This window comes from Carettochelys insculpta, chromosome 2 (genome assembly GCF_033958435.1).
Source record: "Carettochelys insculpta isolate YL-2023 chromosome 2, ASM3395843v1, whole genome shotgun sequence".
Lineage (NCBI taxonomy): Eukaryota > Metazoa > Chordata > Testudines > Carettochelyidae > Carettochelys > Carettochelys insculpta.
The window spans coordinates 253,204,075-253,227,848 of NC_134138.1; the positions used below are offsets into that span (position 1 = coordinate 253,204,075).

Sequence of the window (23,774 nt, forward strand, 5' to 3'; positions counted from 1 at the left end):
TCTTTTTCTTTTTAAGAAAAAAATTGATACAAGTCTGTTCTGTTATTTAATTCCAATCTTTTCATCCCTCTTCTGTGATAGATCCCCTCCACACCCCATATGTCAGTGTTGAGTTCTGGAATTTTGCATGTCACATCCTCCTCCCTCCTTACTAGTTTTGTTCTTTCCTTCTTCAAGATTCAGATTGCAGCTCTTTTTGTATATTTGTTTACATATTTCTTTCCTTTATCTCAGCTTGCTTCCACATAAACAACATCTTTGCTTCCCTCCATCTGGCTCCCTTGAAAGGGAATACTCCTGGGACAGGCGTGGGGGGCTGTTCATGTTTTCATTACCCCAGTCACTTTCTTTTGCTAGCCTCCAGGGATACACCATTGTTTTCTTCCTCGCTTGTATAGCCACATCTCTTTCTGAATACATCTCTTTCTCCCAGTTGTCCTCTCCCCAACATCCCCACTCATTCCCCGTCCAGTATTTAATTCACCCCAGTAAACATGGAAGTTCTAGAGAGCCAGACAAACAATGAACTGACAAGCTATACCCGTAAATTGCACCAGCACAAAAGACCACACGTACGTGGGGGTTTAGCTTTTCAGAAGATGGATGTAATAAAGCAGTAACTACTCAGGCTCTAATCCTACAAGTTTCTGGGCACCTTAACAGCCCAGCAGCATCTAGACTGGGCCCATAATCAAAGTACAACAGTTCTAAAACAATTCTGAACAGTTCTAAAAAAAAAATCTGCCGTTGCTTGCATTTTAGGGCCAGTCATACAAGGTGCTACACATCATTCGCTCCCATGTAAGTCAATTAGCACCTCATGAGCTCAGAAGTTTTTGTATTGATGATAGAAAGATTCAGTGAAGTCCCTAAAGTCACAGGTATCAGAGAGGTAGCCATGTTAGTCTGTACCTTCGAGAACAACACGAAGTCTTGGGGCACCTTATAAGCTAACAGATATTTTGGAGCATAAGCTTTCGTGAGCAAAGACCTGCTTCATCACATGGTAATTCTGGATCAGTAATATCAGAATGCAATTTATCAGAGGGGTAGCCGTGTTAGTCTGGATCTGTAACAGCAACGAAGGATCCTGTGGCACCTTATAGACTAACAGAAAAGTTTTGAGCATGAGCTTTCGTGAGCACAGACTCACTTCATCAGATTTCCAAGACCAGCATCTGATGAAGTGAGTCTGTGCTCACGAAAGCTCATGCTCAAAACTTTTCCTAGTCTATAAGGTGCCACAGGACCCTTAGAATGCAATTTGTATTTTCTGTGACATTCCCTAACCTAAAAGCCTCAAACACCACTCTCTCTTAAAAGCCAAGCAGTCTACCTTCTACAGGATAGTGGAGAAGGAAGCATAGCCTGTTAACTTTTTCCAACCAGCCTAACTACATGAGAAAAGCTCATATGATCTGGTCCAAAGTATTCAAAAGACAGCAGCTTTTAGATTTTGGTTTCTCTTTTCTTTATATTCTAAATGTTACCAATATTTAAAAAAAAAATACAAAGTAGAAAATGAAGTGGAAAATAAATTACTTTTATGTAACCAATACCTGTTAACATACACAATCTATTGCAACAAAGTGATTATACAAATCTTCTTTGATCTAGCAGTAACATCTGGAAACCATTTTAGAAAACAACCAGGGCTAGAGTAGAAAAATATGCAACAGCTAAAATATTTTGATCAGCAAAAGAAACTAGATGTTCCCTGTTAGTCTAAAATGTGTCCATTTCTTGATGGCTGTAGAGTTTGACTCATTTCCCTTTTCTAAATTTGTTAATGACAAATGTTACCAGGCCCAAACACAGCGCTGCGCCCAAGCCCTTTTTAGTGAAATGACCCTTCTCAGAAGATCAGCTGGATAATGGAATTCAGCACTTAGGCAGTTTAATATTTTATTTTAATTCCAGCACCAGACTTGCTGAGCCATTATAGTGACAAAACCAACATTTTCTTTGTTTTAACTGGGGAAGATCAAACACACACAAAATATAGCAGATACTCCCAAAATACTTCCCAGAACTTCTTTGTGCTACCCTTCTCCCAACCCTTTTGGTTTTGTTACTACTTGCAAAATCTTTCTGGGCAAGAACAGTTAAGAAATTATCTAGATTTATATTGAGAAAATCCATTGTATTCTTAGTGTCAGTACCATTGCACATTTTATTCATACCATTTATATTTAGATGAAAAAAAGTTGTTTTCCTGAAGAAGAAAAAAAATTTCTTTTTGAAGCAACTGCTCACTGGCCTAAACAAAAGAAAATTAATTTAAGGCAACATTAAACATACTGTTCATATCATCCTCATCACTTCTATTCCTTTTTAATGCAGCTTGTTTTGCCTATTATTAGTTTAAGAGTACCAAGATGCAAAGAATATCATAGCACAAATAAGAATATGTTATTTCCAATGGCATTGTTTTAAAAGCACAGCACACGCATCTGCAAACATTATTAGAAAAGTTAAAGTGTGGAGGACTAAGATTTCCTGCTGATTGAAGGCTATTCCACAGAACAATGGTTCTCAACCTGGGCAGGGTGGCTCCACAGGACAGACTTAGGCAGGGGCAAATAGGAGCAGCAAGCAGGGCATCTGTCTGGGGCCCCACAGCATAGAACCCTCCTTATGCTAATTTTCATCCACAAAGCCGTAAGCGTGTGTGGGGGGGTAACTTTTCCTACCTGGTCACCAGCACAAAAAGGGCAAGAAACACTATTCTAAGGGAAAGAAGGAGCCTGGCAACTCCCTACAAACCAAGTGCTAACATTAACCTGACCCTCTAAAGTACATACATTGACTATTCCCCTTACAATGCCAAGCTCTTTCACAGTTTCCATGCCCCCAACCCCAGCTCTGTTTTAAAAGCTATGAAATACTGTTAATAGATTCTGAACAGCATTTATATATTGAACACCAAATGTAACTCTCAAACCATTTCCCCACACAGGCAAATATACTGTTTCCTATAATAAAAGAATATGTATATATTAAGAAGCCCCATAATGTCAAAGTTAAATAAAAACACTACATATACATTATACTTTATAATGTCCTGCTTAAGGAATATATCATATTGATAAAAAGTTGGATGGGTACCATACATGAGAGAAATCCTAATTTTCATAGATTTACTCTTTTAGCAGTAACTGATCAGCTATAATTGTTATGGAAAGGATAATCAAGGGTCCAAGACACTAAATCCACATTGTCCAACACATTTACCACTCACCACACATGGACACCACATTGCGGTAAATGTGGCTCTTAGAGTCTTAAAATGCGTCTCCTCCTTAGAGTCACACGCAGGGAGTACCCTCCACACACTCCACGCACATGCCCCGCTGCGTGGTGAGAGCAGCACACGGTGGCAGAGGTGGTGCTGGTGAGTCACCGGCATTGAATTAGAACAGGGGGACCTGGAGGTGGGTGTTCAGTTAGAACGTGGGAGGAACACTGGGGGTGCCTGGCTCTGGGGGAGCGGGGGGGGGGCATTAACTGGGGGACTGGTGTGCAAGGCGAGGGGGGAGAACCATGGCAATATGGAAAGACAACCACCACAAGTGTGGCAACCTTTGAATTCCTATTGGACACTGCCCTAAATGCTGTCCACATCTACACTTCCCTTATAAATAGTAACAGAGAGGAAGCCATGCTAGCCTACACACTATCAAAACAAAAAGCAGTCAAGTAGCACTCTAAAGACTAGCAAAATAGTTTATAAATGCTTATAATCCCTTATCGCTAGTATTTGAACTCAATTCCCTCTCCGCTATTTCCCTTCACAAGAAACCCAACCACCAGTTACACAGGTACCAAGACCACACAGCAAGGACAGAATTCACAACCTTTATGTTGAGATGAAAAGAAAATATACTACACCACTGGTACACAAGAAACATAGATACCAACATACCAGCGCACACACCTCCGCAAACTATACAAACGACATTCTTAAAACATCCTTGCAAATAGAAATCCTACCTTTAGAAAGAGAAAAGATCCTGTTCCAACAAGGCACGTATCTCAATATATTGTAAAAAAGGGGATTTCAGCAACTTGCCTGAACTCCAAACTTAAGTGAAAACTAACACTTTGCAATTGCATCTAATTTGGAAAATAAGACAATATCAGAATAGCCTCTCCTTCCCTATAACAAGTCATACATCAAGAGGAGGAAGCACTTAAGCAAATGAAGAATGCAAGAGTTTTAAAATGTGTACTTTATGTCACACAGCACTGTTTAGTCCATTGTCTCATGAAAAATATTTTCCTGACACAAAGAGCACTATCATCAACATGCAAAAGACAGCATCAACCATTTGTACCAGCAACTCCACTAAGTCACTGCACATCAACCTCAGAAACTAGACAAAGGCCAACAATTTTTTCTACAGATATGTACATTGCATAAGCAACTTAATTCATATGTATCTGTGACATAACTAGCAGCAATGCACTGTCACGTGAAGCTCTTCACATTTACTGATGAGATTGTTTACATAGCTCCCTGACTGACATGAGAGCTTACAGACAAATGTAAGTTCCTTATGCAGAAAGCATTCTATTTAAGGTCTCACTCCCATCCTTACCCTGAGACTACCTCAAGCATGTCCCTTTCAATTCAAATATGTGAATACCACCACTAACAACTGAAGAAGCTAATCCTACATTATTCCATTGCAAGCACAAGTCAAAAGTGAAACCAAACAATGGGAACAGTGGGAAACAGAAAACTTTCTAAGACGCGTAAGTATCAGAGAGGTAGCTGAGTTAGTCAGCATCTTCAAAAAACAACAAGTAGTCCTGTGGCACCTTATAGACTAACAGATCATTTGGAGCATAAGTTTTCATGGACAAAGACCCGTTTTGTGAGATGCATGAGTGGGGGATTTCAGAGGAGGGTTTAAAGAGGGAGTCACTCAAGGTGAAGACTTTGTCAACTCTGGCCTTCCCCTTGACTGAGACTCCCTCCTTAAACCCTCCTCTGAAACACTCATGCATCTGACAAAGTGGTTCTTTGCCCATGAAAGCTTATGCTCCAAAGTATCTGTTAGTCTATAAGTACCAGTACAACACCAGGCCTATCTTCAAACTGAACCCTTGTATTTTTAAAATACTATTTTCCTCATCTTTAGAGTGATAAAATTCCAATCATGAACTTAATATGAACCAACAGTGTTTCCTTCACTGGACTACAGAGAGAAAACTCTAATCCCTCTGCTGCTGTTTACAGTTTTTGTCAAGTAGCAGAGCAAAAACAACAGCTCAGTTTCATTGCTTCTATTCAGAACCTCATACCAATAAAGTGGTCAGGAATCATTCTTAGAGCACTATGAGCAGTAATGACCACACAATCATATCATTCTTTGACTAGGTGACATCTGGTAAATTTTTCAGCATTGCCCACCAAAAAAAATCAAACAATGGACAGAAATATTTCAGCTGAGCCTCAGGTTACCAGCTGAAATGAGTAGCAGGTTCTTTTCCTATTCTGAGAACATCCTGGGGTACCTTTATTTAACTTCAAGGGAGACAAGATTTGTGCAAAAATTGAATTAAGGGATGCCGGATAAAACCCAGTTGTTCACTGAAACCATTGAACATTGTCATGGCACTCATGCTCTGACCGGGATACCATGGACTACTACAGGGTAGGAAGTGATGGAAGTTGTTGCAGCTTAGTTGGCCCTTATAGACCTACATCCCAATTCCACCAACTGTAGCAGCATCCTGCTCCTGAGCACTCCATCCATGCACTACACAATGCAGCCCAACGACCCCAAAAACCACTGGCTGGTTTATATCCCTCGGACTGGAGTTTTTCAGTAATTATTCTGAGAGTCTATATGGGCAGGTGGAAAACCTTTTATGTTGGAAATACAGAAAGAAACAATGGCAACTGGGTGGTTTTTAAAGCCTGTAACACTGTATCATAAGACTATTTTGAAGGATCTACTTTAAAAATAATGTATTTTGAAGTGAATGCAGGGTTTTTAGTATTTTGTTTTACATTTGGCACAGGTGGCACTGAATAGCACAGGACAGAAAAAACACAACACATTCACTAAGAGTACAAATTTACCCTGCACTCCCCCACCAATGCACTTCACTCCTAGGTACAAAGTTTAAAGTTCCAACTTTGGGTGGCTTAGCTCTCAACCTGATACCCCAAACCCATTTGATGCTGACCTTGTTGCGTAGACAGCCAACAACAGTGCCAATTGCAGGGCACACTCCAATATTCACTGCAATTTTGGGCATGAGACAATGCACCTCACAGAGGTGATCAAATACGCAACAGATGCAGCTACTGTCTGTCCCAACTATCCTACTATGAATTCAAAACTGACAGCTAAGCTTTGCTGCAGCTGTTCTATATGACATCACTAACTCCCTCAGACATCTAATCTAACCCGAAACATTTGTTTTGATTTTCTGGGAGAACAATAAGAGAAATACATCTAAGGAACCACTGGAAGCATGTCTACTGTCTTATTTTTTCTAAATAATCTCTAAATATTTCCCTTAAAATCTTTATCATATCAACAGGGGGAAGGTGACCTTCTTGTTACTTTCTCAAGCAGAAGATTTCCAGGTGAGATTCTTTGGTCTGTGCTCTGCAAGAACACACATTAGATGCTCACAATGGCCCCTTTGATCTTAACTTTTGAATCACTTTTCTATACCTGGTAATTTTTGTACATTTGGTGGATAATTGAATTGTAGCCTCCGATAAAAGTACTGTAACAGCTATATGATTTTCTCTCTCTTTCAAGTGTGCCAACTACCACCTGCTGTGTTTTGACCTCTGACATGGCTTAGTTTATCTCAAGACTCTCAATGAAGTATATTCAACTTCTCATTTGCTCTGCACATTCACATGTCCAAGCACACACATGAATCAAAACATGAGCGGGTCTGTCCCATGAAAGCTCATCACTTAATAAATTATATTATTAGTCTTTAAAGTGCTACAGAACTTATGGTAACCTCCAGAGTAACTGTGACTTATTGCCCTTGTACCGCATATTTTACGTTCTTTATATTTTCCAAAAACTTATTTTCACAAATTAAGGACCTAGTGAGTAGAAATTCAGAAGTGAGACTGAAAGGTGCCTCATACTAAAGCCACTGTAGACTAAAGATGTCAGACAGATAATCTGCTCCCTTTTAGATTAGACAAACACTTAACTTCTCTGACAAATTTCAGTAAAGTAGATGTTGAAGTCAATCTTTTGATGAAGTTATTCAGTTAGAACTGTTCAGTTGCTTGTGCCTTTAACAATGTCAGTCCCTAATATATAATCTAATTAGTATGTCAAAACAGTTTATTGGCATCAATCCATACATCTCCTTTGAAAATTATATGCACTCCAAGATACTCTGCCTAACAAATACTTATTATTCAGTTATATAAGCCAAGTTTTTTTTTCTTTTTTTTATTATTCAAATCCTCAGAGTCCCCCTGAAAATGTATGGAAGGTGGCAATCTCCAAATCATTCAGATAATACAATTTCTGCAATCCCAATAAGCAGGTTTTGGAAATTCACCATTACCTACTAGGCAGGATAACACTCATTGGTGCAAGTCACAGTGGTTTATACCACTGAGTGCTCCTCCATCATGGGTCGACACTAATATGGTTACTCTGATATTACAATACCAGTGGCTCAATTCCCAATGGAGACAATGCCTTAGGTTCTGACAAACTTGACTGCATTCTCCAAAGAAACATTTTTTCTTTTCCTGGACAAGTGGGCTGTAAGCCCCACCTACAATTCTAGAATGCATCATATTGACAGTGGTTTTTGGATGGGTTTTTATTTGTTCTGACTGTTTGTTTTAAAGTTGTGGAGAAAAAGCTTATGCTCATATTTCAACTACACAGCCTTTATGGGCATATCAAAAAAGAAATAGTACTTGTAATACAGGTTCCAAGGATGTAATTGGACTTTCCATCCTCCTGACATAGGGATACAATGCATCATAATAGCAAATTAAGCCACTGCAGGATATCTCAAGGGTTAGAGCATTGGCCTGCCAAATCCAGGGTTGTGAGCTCAGTCTTTGAGGGGGCCATTTAGGGGTCTTTGGCAAATAGATTTTTTTTTTAAATTTGTCAGGGATGGTGATACATCCTGCTGTGAGTGCAGGGGACTCGATCCAATGACCTCTTGAGGTCCCTTCCAGTTCTAAGAAATATGTATAAAGATATAGTGCACCTATGATAGGAATGGTTCACAATTAAAATATAAAGGAGAGGGATTTTCCAATTCCTTATAATCAAAAGCAACTACAGTTATTGCCTTTTATCTTTCTGAAGAAAAGGAAATGTGTTTTAAATACACTAATTTTTTTTTAATAGTATGCATTTCTTTTCTAACCCTACCTCCTATTTTCAAGCAGGTGTTTTCATTCCCACCACCTCAACTCAAGTCCAATAATTCTGAGTGAGAAAAAGAAAATTAAAATAAAGATCAAGTTATATGCTCTCAGTATTTTGTGAGCACATTCGCACTCATAATTCTAAATAGGACTGTTAGTGCCAGAGCAACTCCACTGGCATTTTTTGATTTGAACAGTATGAATGTAGCGCGCTACTGTTCTATATGCAGGCACGTTAAAACCATTCTCAGTTTAGAGCATCTACTGCTAGTCACAAACTGAACGCTGTGGTAAAAAAAAAAAAAAAAAAAGCTAAGATCAGTGAGCTTCTGATCCTGCAAAGACATACTTGTGTGATCTGCAACCTGCACAAAGCTTCGCTGAAGTCACTGGGACTATTCACAATATGTAAAAGTAAGCAGGTTCATATATTTTTGCAGGATTGGAACCTACATTTTCATGTCAGTGCTAAAAATTATACAAACATGTATCAGTTTTTGTCCCTTTCCTCTATCAAGCTATAACTGATGCTAGAATAGTATGTTTTCAAAAAGTCAGAAAAACTTCGAATGTCATCAAAACAATACCAAAAATAAATACAAAAATCCACACTTGTTCCCTCATATATTAACTGATTACATTCCTTACCTCCTCCTGTTTTTCAAAAGCAAAGAGCAGTACAACTGCTGAACTCCAATACTAAAAGACCACCTAATTTCTACTAAAAGGATAGGGCAGTGACAAAAAAAAAAAAAAAAAAACTACAGAAATACCACCCCTATTTCCATATAACTCCCTGGGTAATATTTGGTACAACTGAGCTATAGTTATTTATAGATGTACTAATGGATTCATCACTGTGGTCTCAGTTGGGGTAGATGACTGTTTTCACAACAAGATTTCCATATAATAGAAGCCATCTTGTTGTAATTAACACCATATCAACCCCACACAACTGCAACAAAGCATGCAAAAGACATCAAATAAAATATATAAAAAAATAAAAAGCCAATAGGTCCTGTATAAAACTCATGATCAAAAGCTCTGACAACCAGAAGTTAGCAAGTTGCAATCTCTACAATTCTCTTTACAAAGCTCATCTGTCAATATATCACCTTTTGGAAGTTCCTAACTTTTTTTTCCTCCCTTAAGGTGACCACATAACACAGGCCTTTTGTCATGGGCCCCTCCCTGCCATTTGCAAACATACAGGCACTCATCCTTCCCACTCACCGTCACATAGCTTTCCCGAGTTACATACTGTAATATGCTCACATGGAAATATAATATTATAAATGTGTTTGTAAAGATCTTTAATGCAATTCAACAGCTGAAAAAAGAATGTGATTTAGTGCAATATGACCAGACAGCTATTCACAGACCACAGTTTGGGAACCACAGATTTAACATAACTATATTAAGGTAATATTAATATTGTAAAATTTAGGGACCAATACTGCAAATACTTATGTCAAATATAGTCCCACTTAAGTGAGTTGCACTCAACTTTAAGAGTGCTTTAGGGCTTTGTCTTTTGTTTGCATATTAAATGCCATGCACAACAATGAGGGTGTCTAAATAACTATAGTTGGTCTATACTAACATCTTGACATCTTTCAGTGAAAGATTTTTACCCATACTGTACTATTTCACTGAACAATACTGTGTGACATTACACATAAAAGGCATCTGAAAAATATACTAAGGAGGAGTGATTGTCCCATTCCCCCCACCCCCGAAAACAAGTCAGGAAAAGTAAACAGAAAATGGAAATTTCAGTTGCTCTTTTCCCCACAAAGAGCTCTCTCTCAAAGAAAATGCTTGCATAATATCTCCAACCCGCCAATGCTAATGTCAATGGAGTAAACTACTAGCCTTTTGGTGCAATTTCAGAGAATCTTCAAGTAAAAACTTCTAAAGTGAAACTCTGAGATCAAGACCCACACCAAAAAAAAAAAAAAAAAAAAAAAATCAGAAAAGTAAAAATATTTCATACCCAAATACTTGAGCAAAATGTATGTTCAGCAGGGGAAAGGAGGGCACAGAAGGGGAAGGGCAGGAAGCAACAGATAAAATTTAATTAAACTATTGGTTTAATTGACCAAGGTGATCAGAAATGAATTTTTTCAGCAAACCATTTTGTCTACACAGAAGGCCAGATGAAATTGTTTGTAAATGACTATACATTTATTCATGCACCAGTTCCATGAAAAAAGTGTTCCAGATAAGTTGTTTATTAACATTACTAAAATGAAGTAAATTACATTTCCAAAGATAAATGCAATTAGTTTATTTCTAGCTCAGAGATTCCCTACACTGTAAACTTTTGTCACAACAAGAAAAGTAAATTATTCTGTGTTGACATGAACAGTCCTGACACAGACAGAAGGCATTGATTTATCATAAAGCCACCACATTCCCAAACAATCCACAAACACACTCTTTAACCCAGTCTTACATTTTTTTTATTATTATTATTATCATTATTATTATTATTCTCCAACCAATATTCTTTCCAGTACCTTTCCCGGCTCTGGGAGTGCAAAGGACTATTACTTTTTCTCAGATATAAACATTACATGCCTGTTGTTTTGTGAACTCCACGCATTTCACAGCCCTTTCCCTCCTGGGCCTGGAGCAGCTGGAAAGCCTGGGGCTGGATTTGAACTCTTTGCAGTAACGACTACCCAGGAAAGAGAAATCATTTGGAAGGGGACTCGCGTGGGGGAACTGAACTGTGCTCTGTTCCCAACACCAAGCTTTGAGGGTGTAACAAAACGTACAGCATGCGGGGACGCAGCCTTCCGCAATTCAGCTCCCAAGATGTGACCCCCAGACCCCAGTTTGTCCGGACCCCGGGCACTCAGGGTGGCTGCAACCAACAAGCAGAGACACACGCAGGGGCAGAGGAGCTGGCGCGAGGGATCCCCACCGCCCCTTGGACACACACACCTCCAAGAGGCTCGCGTGCGCCTTACAAGAGTAACAAACAAAGAGCCGAGGCCCCACACCACAGGTCTCCGCGGCTGGGGGGGGGGTGTAAATCTCAGCGCCCGCCGATGGCTTACAAAGAACTCCCCGGGCACGGGCGCACGCTCCCTGCCCCAGGGCCGGGCCGCCCGGCCGCGCGTTAAACTTTACTGGCAGGAGAAGTGGCTCGCTGCGCCCCGGAGCACTGGCGCTTCTGGCCCCCGCTCCCGGCCCTTCTCCCAGCCCCTGGCCGCTCAGCCAGGCGGGACGCCTCCGAGCCCCCACCTCTGCTGGGGGCTGCGCCGCTCCAGCCCCTTACCACGTCGCTGGCCGGCCCGGCAGCCTGCACTTTCCCCCTCTTGTCCCCTGCTTCCCGACCTCCCTCCCCCTCGCCAGGAAGCGCCATATTGATCCCAGGCGCTCTCTCCCCGCTCCGGCCCCGCGGGCCGCCCCGGGCGCGCCCCTCACCTTGGCGATCGCCTTCTTGTACCTGGTCACCGCCTGCTGGACGAGGCTGGAAACTTTCATGTTGCCGTCCCCGCAGGGCACGACCACCCGCGTCCGCCCGAAGCACACGGTGACTTTCATCCTGCCCCGGCGGCCGCGCCGCGCACGCTCGGCCTCGGCCCGGCTCCGGCTCCGGGCGCGCCTGGCTCTGCGCCCCGGCCAGAAGCCGGCGGCGAGCGAAGGCGGCAGCTGCTGCTGCTGCGGAGCGGCCGAGTCCCGGCGCGGCGGGCGCCCCGCTCACATGCTCGGCCGCCGCCGGGGCGGTGGCAGCGCCGGCTGCTTCGGCCGCTGCTGCCTCTGGCCACCTGTTCCGCGGCTCCTCCTGCGCGCAGCGCGGCGGCGGCGGCGGCAGCTGCTCAGTGGCGGGCGGCGGGGGGAGGGCCGCGCTGTCTCCCCGCTCCGGCCGCACGGGGCATTGCGCTCGCTCTGCCTCTGGGCCCGGCCAGGCCGGCGGCTGCGCCTCCTGCTGCCACACGCTTGGCGGAGGGGGCGGGTCAGGGGCCGAGCCCAGGGGAGGGGAGGCGCCGGCCGCGGGGCAGGAGGCCCAGGGGACCCATGTGCGGCTGGTGACGCTGCGCTCTCCCAAGGAAACCGAGCTGCCGGGCCCGCCCCGCCGCGCCCGGGGCACCATTGAGTGCTGCCCTAGCCCAGGGGCGGCGGGCGGAGAGAGGGCGCCCAGCCTGGCGGCCAAGGTTGTGCTGGGTGACCCCGGGGCCTGCTTTGATCCCCCACCACTGGGGGGCTGTAAACCTCCTACCGCCCTCCAGGGCCTCCAACATTTCTGGGCGGGGCTTTCAAACCTCCCTGGCCTGTTTGCCCCAGGAGGGGAGTGCTGCCCCCTCTACCGCCCTCTGTGTGTCCCCCGGCTCATCCCAGCCTCACAGAACGCCCCCCCTTTCCTTCTACACCAGCTCCCAGCCTTGTCCTGGCAGAGCAGCATGTGGAGACCTGACCTGAGGATAACAGGCTACCCCAGGGGTGAGCAAACTTTTTATGTCAGGCCCCGCTTTTCTTCCCTGCCATTAGCAGGGCTCCTGCCTGTCCCTTGTAATCCAAACAGAGGGAAATTTCTGTTGTGTTCATGTGAGAAGAAAAAAAAAAAAAGAACCTTCTGGAGTGTGAAAGAAAACCAGTCTGTAGCACGTACTGTGGTTATGAATCGGTCAGTCAATGTGAGTGCACCTTCGTAAAAAAGGAACAAATGTCAGTGTCTGTAATGAGCTGCATGAGCCTGAGATCCAGCAGCCAGTTCTGCTGCTCCCGTTAGGAAAGCTCCCACACACACACACACACACTTTGGGCACCCCTGGGCAACCCCCTGGATCTGGGTGGGTGTTATCTTTTGGGAGATTAGGGGGGTGAGGGTACCAGCAACTCCTAGCAGAGGACTTGGACGATACCAAAAAGAGAGAAGTGCAGCAGGTTGCTAAGCAGACATGCACCCTGGTCCTTCTGCAGGAGGGGGTCTATGCTGCTGTTCCTCAAGCTGGTAAGGGGCCCCCATTCTCCTGACCCTGGGGTTGTGGCACTGGTAGTCCAGGCAGGGAGCAGGGCCATAACATAAAGGCAGGCTGAAAGGAAGGAGCTATGCTGTGCTCGTGTCTTCATGTTGCTTTTGTGCAACCATCCACGGTGAAATCCGTTTCTAGCCTGGTATTTTATATGCTCTGGATGTGTCACATGAAATCCAGAGCAGCCACTTTTGGCACAGGAGCATCCACATATGGTTTTATCCACACACAAACTGGATCAGTGTGGCCAGATCCCTTTTGATTTTACAGGGTGTTCACTTGCATGGATCCAAGAGAGGAAAGGATGAAAGGAACAAACAATAGAAATTCTCTGTGTCCTGCTCCCTGGATCTTTTCTGGATCCTAAGTCCTCACAGTTTCCCACCCAGTGACTCATTAACAAGAGAGAGGAGGAGCAGCCATATCTTTCTGTTGACTGAGCGCTGTCTGCCAGCAGTGTGAGGATGCTCTCTGAACCCAGAGGAGCTTGGTCAGTCAGTCAGTAGGGCTGTGTCTAGAGTGCGGGAAACTGTCCACAAAAGATATGCAAATTGCACAGTGCTATTTGTGTATCTTTTTGTCAACAGTTCTGACCGGAGAAGCTTTTCTGACATTTGGCCTATCCACATGGGTTTACAAAGTTTACAAGGATGTCAGCAGAATGTTCCCAAAGTGGCAGACCTCTTCTAAGAGATCTGCAGTCTGGATGCATGCTGTGTTGACAGAAGCCTGCAGTGTAGACAGCGTCAGAGAAACAGGCACTTTTACAGCAGTGCATGGGGAACTGAACCACTCTCTTGTCATATTTGCAGGTCACCATCAATGTTCCCTTTCATTTTTTCCATCCACGTATGAAATAAATTTTAATGTGCACTGGAGCATGTGCAAACAAGCATCCCAATAGCAGCACACAGCCAAGCTGTGTGGTCTCTGCTCATCAGCTAGGAAGTATTTGAATTTCTACAGAGCAGCCAAAGAAGCACACATATTACAGGGAACACTGATCACCATACACAGACTTTGCCCCCTCAGATCTGGATGTGCTTCAAGAGAATAATCTTGATTACTCATCATACTGTTTTGGCTCTGCTGGGCTAACAAGAATAAATCAAAATGGAATATATTCTGTCATTTATGACATTAATTACCACCCCTTCGAAGTCAATGGGTTTTATAAATGTCAGTGGTGGCAGAATTAGGAGAAAAATGTACTTGTACAAATTGTCAGTAATTGCTCAATTTGGCTGGCAGGACCTTTATCCTGGATAGTGGCATACAAGATAAAAAGAACCCAAATTGATCTGCTGAGTGCAGGTTACATTTTCAGGCCAGACCACTTAAAGGTGGAACCACACTTTTTTTTTTTTCAAATAGTAAAACCACACCTTAATGTATGTCTACAGTGAGCCAATAGGATCTTGGTTTTAAAGTTCTTTGTGATGGTTCCACACATAGGCTCTGTCTAGTTTGCAGGGATATGTCAGCAGAAGTTTGTGTTGGAAGATAGCTTGTGACAAAACTTCTGTTGATGTGTCGCTCCTATACTGCAAGGTGGCTCAAAAGAGCAATATGTTTTGTTGACAGTGTCTGGACTGTCCGGCCACTTTATTAGCAAAATGGCCACCTGTCAGACAAGGTTGCAGGTCACCAGTTCCTTCTGGGAGTTGTGCCCTTAAAGGGCCCCTGGCAAGACACCCATTCCCTGCCTATGTGTGGGGCACACCAACCTCCTCAAGGGACACACAGTTAGCACAGGTCTTCACATCTTGGTGGGTGACACAGCTGGTCTCTGGGAGCCATGCTGCCAGAGTTACCCCAGGGCTTTTGGTGGCCCCACATTAAGATGCTGCAGGAGCTGCTGAACTTCCTCATAACAGTCCTCTTCTTCCTCATGGAGGGCAAGCCCAAGACTACCTGCAAGGGCATCACCATGATTGCAGGACATTCACACCTGCACTCTCCCCACCACCCCCAGGCATGGGGGTGGGAGCAAGGGGGGTGGCCATGGACAGCTGGGCCAGCATGTACTGCCGGACACCAGTGAGGGCATCAAAGCAGGACATGAGCTGGTCCCAGGCCTGTGGCTGCCATTCTATGTCAGCCCTTATCCAGTGCTCTATCCTCCCCTGCATGGCCCACAGAGTGGCATTATGGTTGCACAGCATCTCCTCATACACCTGCCAATGCCCCCTTCAGCTGCAGGGTTGGCCTGCTGGTGATGCGGGGGTGGCTGAGCCCTCAGTCAGTGTGGGTCTAGCTGTAAGGAAGACAAGGAGTAGAGACAGTGAGTCATTCATGCAATGAAGCTTCTAAGGCCACGCCCCCCCACTATGAATACTGACCAATACTCCCCAGCCTTGTCCACCCCGCTGCGCACACACACCCCTGCAGCTCACAGCACTGTTGACAAAGCCCTGTAATCTAGACATATCCATAGTGAACTGCATAGCATGATGAGGAAACTCAGTTAACCCATCTCAGAAGGCAATATGCTTGAGTAATCTTTTCCAGGATTGCAAACTATAGTTTTAGTAAGTTTCAGTATCCAAAATCCAATACAGACGATAGGGTTATCTGTGATTAAGTAGTGCATAATCAGAACACTGAGATGGGCAATATTGAAAAGGACTGTGTTAATATTATTCTGCAAACATATAAGCCGTGTCTACACGTGCACGCTACTTCGAAGTAGCGGCACTAACTTCGAAATAGCGCCCGTCATGGCTGCACGCGCCGGGCGCTATTTCGAAGTTAACTTCGACGTTAGGCGGCGAGACGTCGAAGTCGCTAACCCCATGAGGGGATAGGAATAGCGCCCTACTTCGACGTTCAACGTCGAAGTAGGGACTGTGTAGTCGTTGCGCGTCCCACAACTTCGAAATAGCGGGGTCCGCCATGGTGACCATCAGCTGAGGGGTTGAGAGATGCTCTCTCTCCAGCCCCTGCGGGGCTCTATGGTCACCGTGGGCAGCAGCCCTTAGCCCAGGGCTTTTGTCTGCTGCTGCGGCAGCTGGGGATCCATGCTGCAGGCACAGGGTCTGCAACCAGTTGTCGGCTCTGTGGATCTTGTGTTGTTTGGTGCAAGTGTGTCTGGGAGGGGCCCTTTAAGGGAGCGGCTTGCTGTTGAGTCCGCCCTGTGACCCTGTCTGCAGCTGTGCCTGGCACCCTTATTTCGATGTGTGCTACTTTGGCGTGTAGATGTTCCCTCGCAGCGCCTATTTCGATGTGGTGCCGCCCAACGTCGAAGTTGAACATCGACGTTGCCAGCCCTGGAGGACGTGTAGACGTTATTCATCGAAATAGCCTATTTCGATGTTGCTACATCAAAATAAGCTGTTTCGACGTTGGCTTCACGTGTAGACGTAGCCATAGGGTGAAATCTTAGACCCATTGAAGTAAATGGGAATTTCCTCACTTGACTTCAGTGGAATCAGGATTTCACCCTATCTCTTAATGGAAACTATGCCCTGTTCTACTTCAGCCAGTTTTGGGGTGGAGAGGGGGAGTTACTTGTAGTCTTTTGTACTAGTATTTATAAAAAGTTTCATTGTTTAATATTAACCTTGGTGTAATCAGACACTCCTGCTTTGAGTGGAGAAGGAAACAAGCCAGAACTTATTTGATTGTGACCACATATTAAAAATGATTTGTCATCAAAATTATTCCATAAATTATGTGTGACTGGAAAGTTGATATGTATTAAGTCTCTTACCCTAGAGCAGGGGTCAGCAACATTTCTGAATCAGAATGCTGAAATCTGACCTTTTGACCTCTATGTATGGGCTGAGTGCCAGTGATACTTTTTAAAGTCACTAATAGTCCTTCTTACAGAAGCTTTGTCAATAAACAAAGATGCAGAGCTCTACTGTTTAGGTGGTGGTTGGTAGCATTACCTGGACTTTGTTAATCCACAGGTGACACAGCTTTTGAGCATGTTTCCGAGTGCATGCGGGGAGAAGTGGCAGGGCTGAGTTCCTGCCTTGCATGCCACTCACATGCCATTGTTGGCACATGTGCTGGGGTTGCTGACCCCTGCCTTAGGGACTAAGAGTCCTAGTCCCCAAGCAGGAACCTCACTATTCAAAGAGCTGTACAAACTCAGGAAAAAAAATAGTCCCTTGTCCAAGCAGTTTACAAGCCAAGTATAAGGCAAATGGCAGTATGATATGGGCAGATGTGGGAGTACAAGGACTGAGACAGTATTGCACAGTTTGATAGTGATATCTGCAGAAGAGCAGCATAACCATTTTTTGGTAGGCAACATGGCAAAGGAGGGTTTGAGGAAACATTTGGAGATGGCTAATGAGGTAGCGTTGCAAATTTTTGTGGGGGTTGTCTCTTAAGCATGTATAGCAGCATGAGGAGAAGGAACCAAAGTGCTTGTTTCTAATTTTAACACATGGGCAAAGGAAGCTGGCACCATGGGCCAATCACACCCAAGGGTTAATTGCTCAACAGCAAATGGAGATGATAGTTTCATAGATTCCAAGGCACCACAGGGGGCCATTGTGATCATCTAGTCTGGCCTCCTACTTAACACAGTCCAGAGAACTTCCCAAAAAGTTCACAGAGCAAATCCTTTAGGAAAACATCCCATTTTGATTTGCAAATGGTCTGGGATATAGAATCCACCCTGGCCCTTGTTGATTTGTTCGAATGGTTAATTATTCATACCACTAATATTTACACCTTATTTTCAATCTGAATTTGTCTAGCTCCTTCTTCCAGCTATTGGATCATGCTACATCTTTCTCTTCTAGAGTGAAGAGTCTATTATTAAATATTTGTTCTGTCTTTAGGCATTGAGGCTATGTCTAAACTGAAGAAGTCTGCTGCATCCAAACAACACGTCCACTTTTCCAAGACCACTGTAGAAAAAGTGGACACATTCTGCCAACATTCCTGTACGCCTCGTGCCACGAGGCAGAAGGGATGTCCTGGTAGAGGAGCTTTTCCTGGTTAGACTAGATGATCACAATGGCCCCCTGTGGATGGGCCAAATGTCGTGAAAGCCTCCCCTGACAGAATGGTTGGCAGAAGATACAGAAATTGTGGTGTGCAATTTGCTTATATTTTCCCGACATTTCTCCATAGTGTAGCCTAAGCCTTGGAAATTGTAAACACATCACCCCTTAGCCCTCTCCTCATTGAACTAAGAAAAGAGTGGGGAACCTTTTCTGGGTAGGGGGTCACTGATCCGTAGACACATTAGTCGGGGTCACCAGATTGGCTGGGAAACATACAGAGAGCACGCAAGAGTGATAACTCATTGGTTTCATACACATCAGAAAAACTGGCTGATGCAGCTGTAAAGTGTACCAGTAGAGCTACCCAGAAACTTTATACTAAATAAATAGTTTTGTAGCAGTTCGGTAAATGTTGTAATTTGCAATATAATGTATCAGTAGTCATTTCCACTGCTGAGGTAACATTGTATATAGGAAATGTTGCTGTACTGCTACAAAACTTATTAGCTATAGACTTGGTTGCTAGTCCACTCTAGTTACTTCAGATACAGGCACACTAAAGGTCCCACCCCACCGCCCACAAAACTGTGGTTCTTGCCCTTTCTATATGGAACAAGCTTGTTGATGGTTGTCCCAACCATGCTAGTATTCTCATGGAAAACAAAATAAAAGGAGGTTAAGTAAAACTTTAACATTTTCAGTATTCAAATTTTTAAAAGGGAACATACAGCAGGCAGGTAAGAGAAGCAATTATATCTTGAGACTTGACAGGCTAAATCTTACAAATTCACACAATCGTGTGAATAGTCACAGTACCAATGGAAGTGAATAAGACTTTTCAAGATCATGTCATTAGAGGGGTTAAATTACTCCCCTCCCTCCATAGTTTATGGAATACCTACTTTTCTGGTCCCCAAAAAAAGTATCTGCCAACAGTTCTAATGCTAGTTTTTTGGATTTAGGGTATGCTTGTTTTTTTTCTTTTTTGGTTTATTTGTTTTTTGAAATATTTTATTCATGTAAGAATAAATATGCAACAGTAAGAAGGACTGTGTGGGCAAAAAAAGCTTCTGAAGGTGTCTAATGGCTAATTATGAGAGAGAAATTAAGTAAGAAACATGATAAAAGATTATGAGAAAAAGATTATACTATTTAGGAGAAAAATTGGCAAGACTGCTGGCTTATATAAACTACAAGTACTTTCGATGTACTTGATGAAATAATTCTATGTTTCAGTACGGGTCTCTGTCTCTCTCTGTCTCTCTGTCTCTCTCTCTCTCTCTCACACACACACACACACACACACACAGAGAGCTGAGTATTTCAGTGTCTAATTATGCCCCAAGATTAGACAAACCACTTACTAACTGATGCATTTGTGAAAGATTTATATTCTAAGGCAATTACCACTCTGGAGAAAGGAATAGGTGATGAAGGAGCAGCTGGACATAATAGCTGTGTCTACACGTGCACACTACTTCGAAGTAGCGGCACCAACTTTGAAATAGCGCCCGTTGCGGCTACACGCGTCGAGCGCTATTTCGAAGTTAACTTCGACGTTAGGCGGCGAGACGTCGAAGTCGCTAACCTCATGAGGGGATTGGAATAGCGCCCTACTTCGATGTTCAACGTCGAAGTAGGGACCGTGTAGACGATCCGCGTCCCGCAACGTCGAAATTGCTGGGTCCTCCATGGCGGCCATCAGCTGGGGGGTTGAGAGATGCTCTCTCTCCAGCCCCTGCGGGGCTCTATGGTCACCGTGGGCAGCAGCCCTTAGCCCAGGGCTTCTGGCTGCTTCTGCGGCAGCTGGGGATCTATGCTGCAGGCACAGGGTCTGCAACCAGTTGTCAGCTCTGTGTATCTTGTGTTGTTTAGTGCAAGTGTGTCTGGGAGGGGCCCTTTAAGGGAGCGGCTTGCTGTTGAGTCCGCCCTGTGACCCTGTCTGCAGCTGTGCCTGGCACCCTTATTTCTATGTGTGCTACTTTGGCGTGTAGACGTACCCTCGCAGCGCCTATTTCGATGTGGTGCCGCGCAACGTCGAAGTTGAACATCGACGTTGCCAGCCCTGGAGGACGTGTAGACGTTATTCATCGAAATAGCCTATTTCGATGTTGGCTTCACGTGTAGACGTAGCCAATGAGTTTATTATTAATAATTATTTATATCACAGTAGCACCTACGTACCTTAACCAAGTTGGAGCCCATTTACCCACACATAGCAAAGGAGAGTCACTATCCCAAAGAGATTCTCTACACCTCTCAGATGTTAATTTTATTTAAGCATCAAAATATATTTGAGCAGAAGGAAGGCAACTGGTTCTAGAACTGTTGGTCTGACATGAGTCTTAATATGGGCACCCAATGGGTGGGTAACAATTGATCTTTTGATGCAGCAGTATTTCACACTAACTCAGTTTATACTCTCTTTCAAAGTGAAGCAGTTATAAATTATACAGATTTCAACTTAAATCGGAATATGGATATGGACAAGCCAATGCTAGCCAGGTGTTACTGGAAGGATTAAAATAGAAAGGAATAAAGGGCTTATTTACTGATGAACTGTTACTTAGATGATGCAGACAAAAATAAAGAACAACACCAGAAATATAGTGGACTTAAGATACAATTTTCAAAAGTACCTGAATGACATAGAAACCAAAGTCCTATTTTCAAAAGTGACTTACAGACTCGGGAGCCTAACTCTCACTGAATGGGGGACGTGGACTTAACATAGTAACATAACGTTTTGGCCAGGGGTCAGCAACCCCTGGTACGCATGCCAAGAATGGCACATGAGCTGATTTTCATCCACATGCATGGCTGGAGCTCAGCCCCACCGCTCCTCCTCCATGCATCTGGGAGGTTACTCAAAGCCATGCTGTGGCTGTGCCTTGTGCAGTGCGCCAGGGCAGCCTGGCAGCAGTTGCAAGGAGCTGCCACTGCTGTCTGCATGTAAAAGGAGCAAAGGGGCCCAGGGATTGGCTGCTGCAGGCAGGGGAGCACATACAGTGGTTCCAGATGTGGGTGCTGTTTGCTGTCTGGCCTTAATCTTGGGCAGAGAAGGGAAGTTTGCCCCCAGCTAGCACCCAGGCTGCTCCGTGCCTGTGAGATGGTTAGTTCCCCAGGCTCACTGCAGGGTACTGGGCGCTCTGCTGGCCTAGCACTCATGGAGAGAGTGACCAGATGCGGATGCCCCTCAACTGACTCCCATTAACTGGGGACATTCATCTTATGGAATGCAGCAGGTGCCTCCACCCAGCTGCCCAACCAGCTCTGCACACTTAGCCTGTGCTATTTCAGCTGCTTTTGTACTCAGAAAGGGACAGACTCACCAACAGGAAGGTGGTCTGCTCTCCTTGCTGACAAGTGAATCCACTGCAGCCCTTAGTGATTTGTAATGAGTACTTAAAATATTTGGCTTCCCCCACAGTCTCAGAACCAAGGCCCAATTCCACAGAAATGCCAACCACACCACATGCTCAACTTCCACCACCTGCTTATACGGTCTTGACTTCAGGAATACTGATGGGAAGTTCAGCACATTTTAAGTGATTTGCTGAATTGGGTACTAACCAGTAACCTGTCATCTGTCATAGGTCCCAAGCAAGGAATGTGAGAGAACCAATTATCCTCATCTACTGACAGGGAAACTGAGGCACAGGGCAGCTAAGTGTGAGTTTAAGTTCCCAAAAGTGCTTACAGGAGTTCTATGCCCAGCTCCTATTAAATTTCAAAGGACATTGGGTGCCTAAATATCTTTGAAAACTGGGGCCATAGCTCCCCAAGCCTTCTTTGAATCCCTGCTCCCCACCCTCCCCACAACACTTGCCAGCAACTGGCCAGTGGATGCAGCGAGTCAGTGGCAGGGACAGGATTCAGATGTAGGTTAGATTTTAGGAGCTCTTTCCTATTGACCTTGCTTCCTCCCCTTAACTCTTGCCCACTTCTAGCACTAAACACCAAGCAACCATTTTGGGGCTGTTCCAAAAATGCCAGGCTTTGTAAAGAAGAAGAGGTTTTGTGAAGGGTGTAAATTGGTTGTTTAAAGCAGCAGGAACCCAGGGAAGTTTGCCTGTGGATTAACAAAAGACCAGCTAATGCTACCAACCACCACCTAAATGGCAAGACTCTGATTCTTAATTAGTTAATTTATTAAGCTGTTGTAAGTAGGACTGTAAGTGACTTTAAAAACTATCACTGGCACTCAGACCGTACATCGAGGTCACAAAGTCAAATTTTGGCACTCCACCTCAAAAAGGTTGATGACCCCGATATACACATTTAGCAGATTATAACTGTTCTAATAATATGTTACATTAAGTATTTTGAATAAAGCATATTCAATTTAGGCCATTCATAAGCATATTTCCATAAAGCACATGGGGTGCAACATCAAAGCATGTATACTCCACCTTAAAATTTACATACAAGTTTTAGACATATATTAAGAAATCTTTCTTCTGGTACTAATCTGAACTGTCAGGGATTCCAGTTAAATTTATGGTTCCGTTCATTTCCTTCTTGGATTAATAGGTAAAGGAATATATTGTGGCATTCATCAATGAACTCTCTGGGGCTGTGTCTACACAGCGAAGTTATATTGAAATAACAGCAGTTATTTCGAAACGTCTTTGGCAGTGTCCAAAAGGCACACATGTTATTTCAAAATTAAATCAAAATAGCAGTGCATGATTCTGATTCTGATAAACCTCATTCCACTAAGGCCATGGCTACACTGCCCCTCTCTTTTGGAAGGGGCATGTAAATATGGCTGTTTGAAAATGCTAATGAGGCATTAATTTAAATATCTTGCACCTCTTTAGCATACTCCTGCAGGCTCTCAGTTTCGAGAGGGGCTGCTTTCGAAATGCAAGCAGCCATGTAGCTGGGGTTCCCAATTATTTTTGGGAAGAAGGGTGCTTTCGAAATTGGGGTTTCCTTTTGAGGGAACCCAGGCTATATGTCTGCTTGCATTTCAAAGGCAGCCGCTTTCGAAAGTGAGATCCTGCAGGAGTATGTTAATGAGGTGTGAGATATTTAAATCCATGTCTCATTAGCATTTTTGAATGGCTGTATTTACATGCCCCTTCTTAAAGGGTGGGTTAGTGTAGCCATGACCTAGGAATAATGCCTATTTTGAAACTACTATTTCAAAATAGGCGCTGTTAAGACACGGAATAGCAATGTTTCAAAATAAGCCAGAATATCTGGATGCTATTTCGAAATACACTTGTGTGTGGACGTGTTGGTTCAAATATGCTATTTCGGTATAGCTATTTCAAAATATTTCGGAATGGTGCTGACGTGTAGATATAGCCTGGGTGATTAAGTATCAGCATTGGTAGGGTGGGAAGGGAATTCCATCAAGTTGCCACTGGCTGAAATTTGGTGGCTGCAACGTAAAGCCTCATAGGGGATTTA

At 44.0% G+C, this 23,774-nt stretch overlaps 1 protein-coding gene across 7 annotated transcripts in view; it reads right to left on the reverse strand.

Annotated features, from left to right (window-relative positions):
• PARD3 (par-3 family cell polarity regulator) overlaps nucleotides 1-12,323 on the reverse strand; it is a 735,311-nt gene extending 722,988 nt beyond the window's left edge. For all 7 annotated transcript variants that reach the window (XM_074984984.1, XM_074984976.1, XM_074984978.1 and 4 more), the window contains exon 1: nucleotides 11,837-12,323. In XM_074984984.1, coding sequence (XP_074841085.1) covers nucleotides 11,837-11,956 — 120 coding nt within the window. In that variant the 5' untranslated portion in view covers nucleotides 11,957-12,323. The remainder of the gene's footprint in view (nucleotides 1-11,836) is intronic.
• Nucleotides 12,324-23,774: the final 11,451 nt, after the last annotated feature.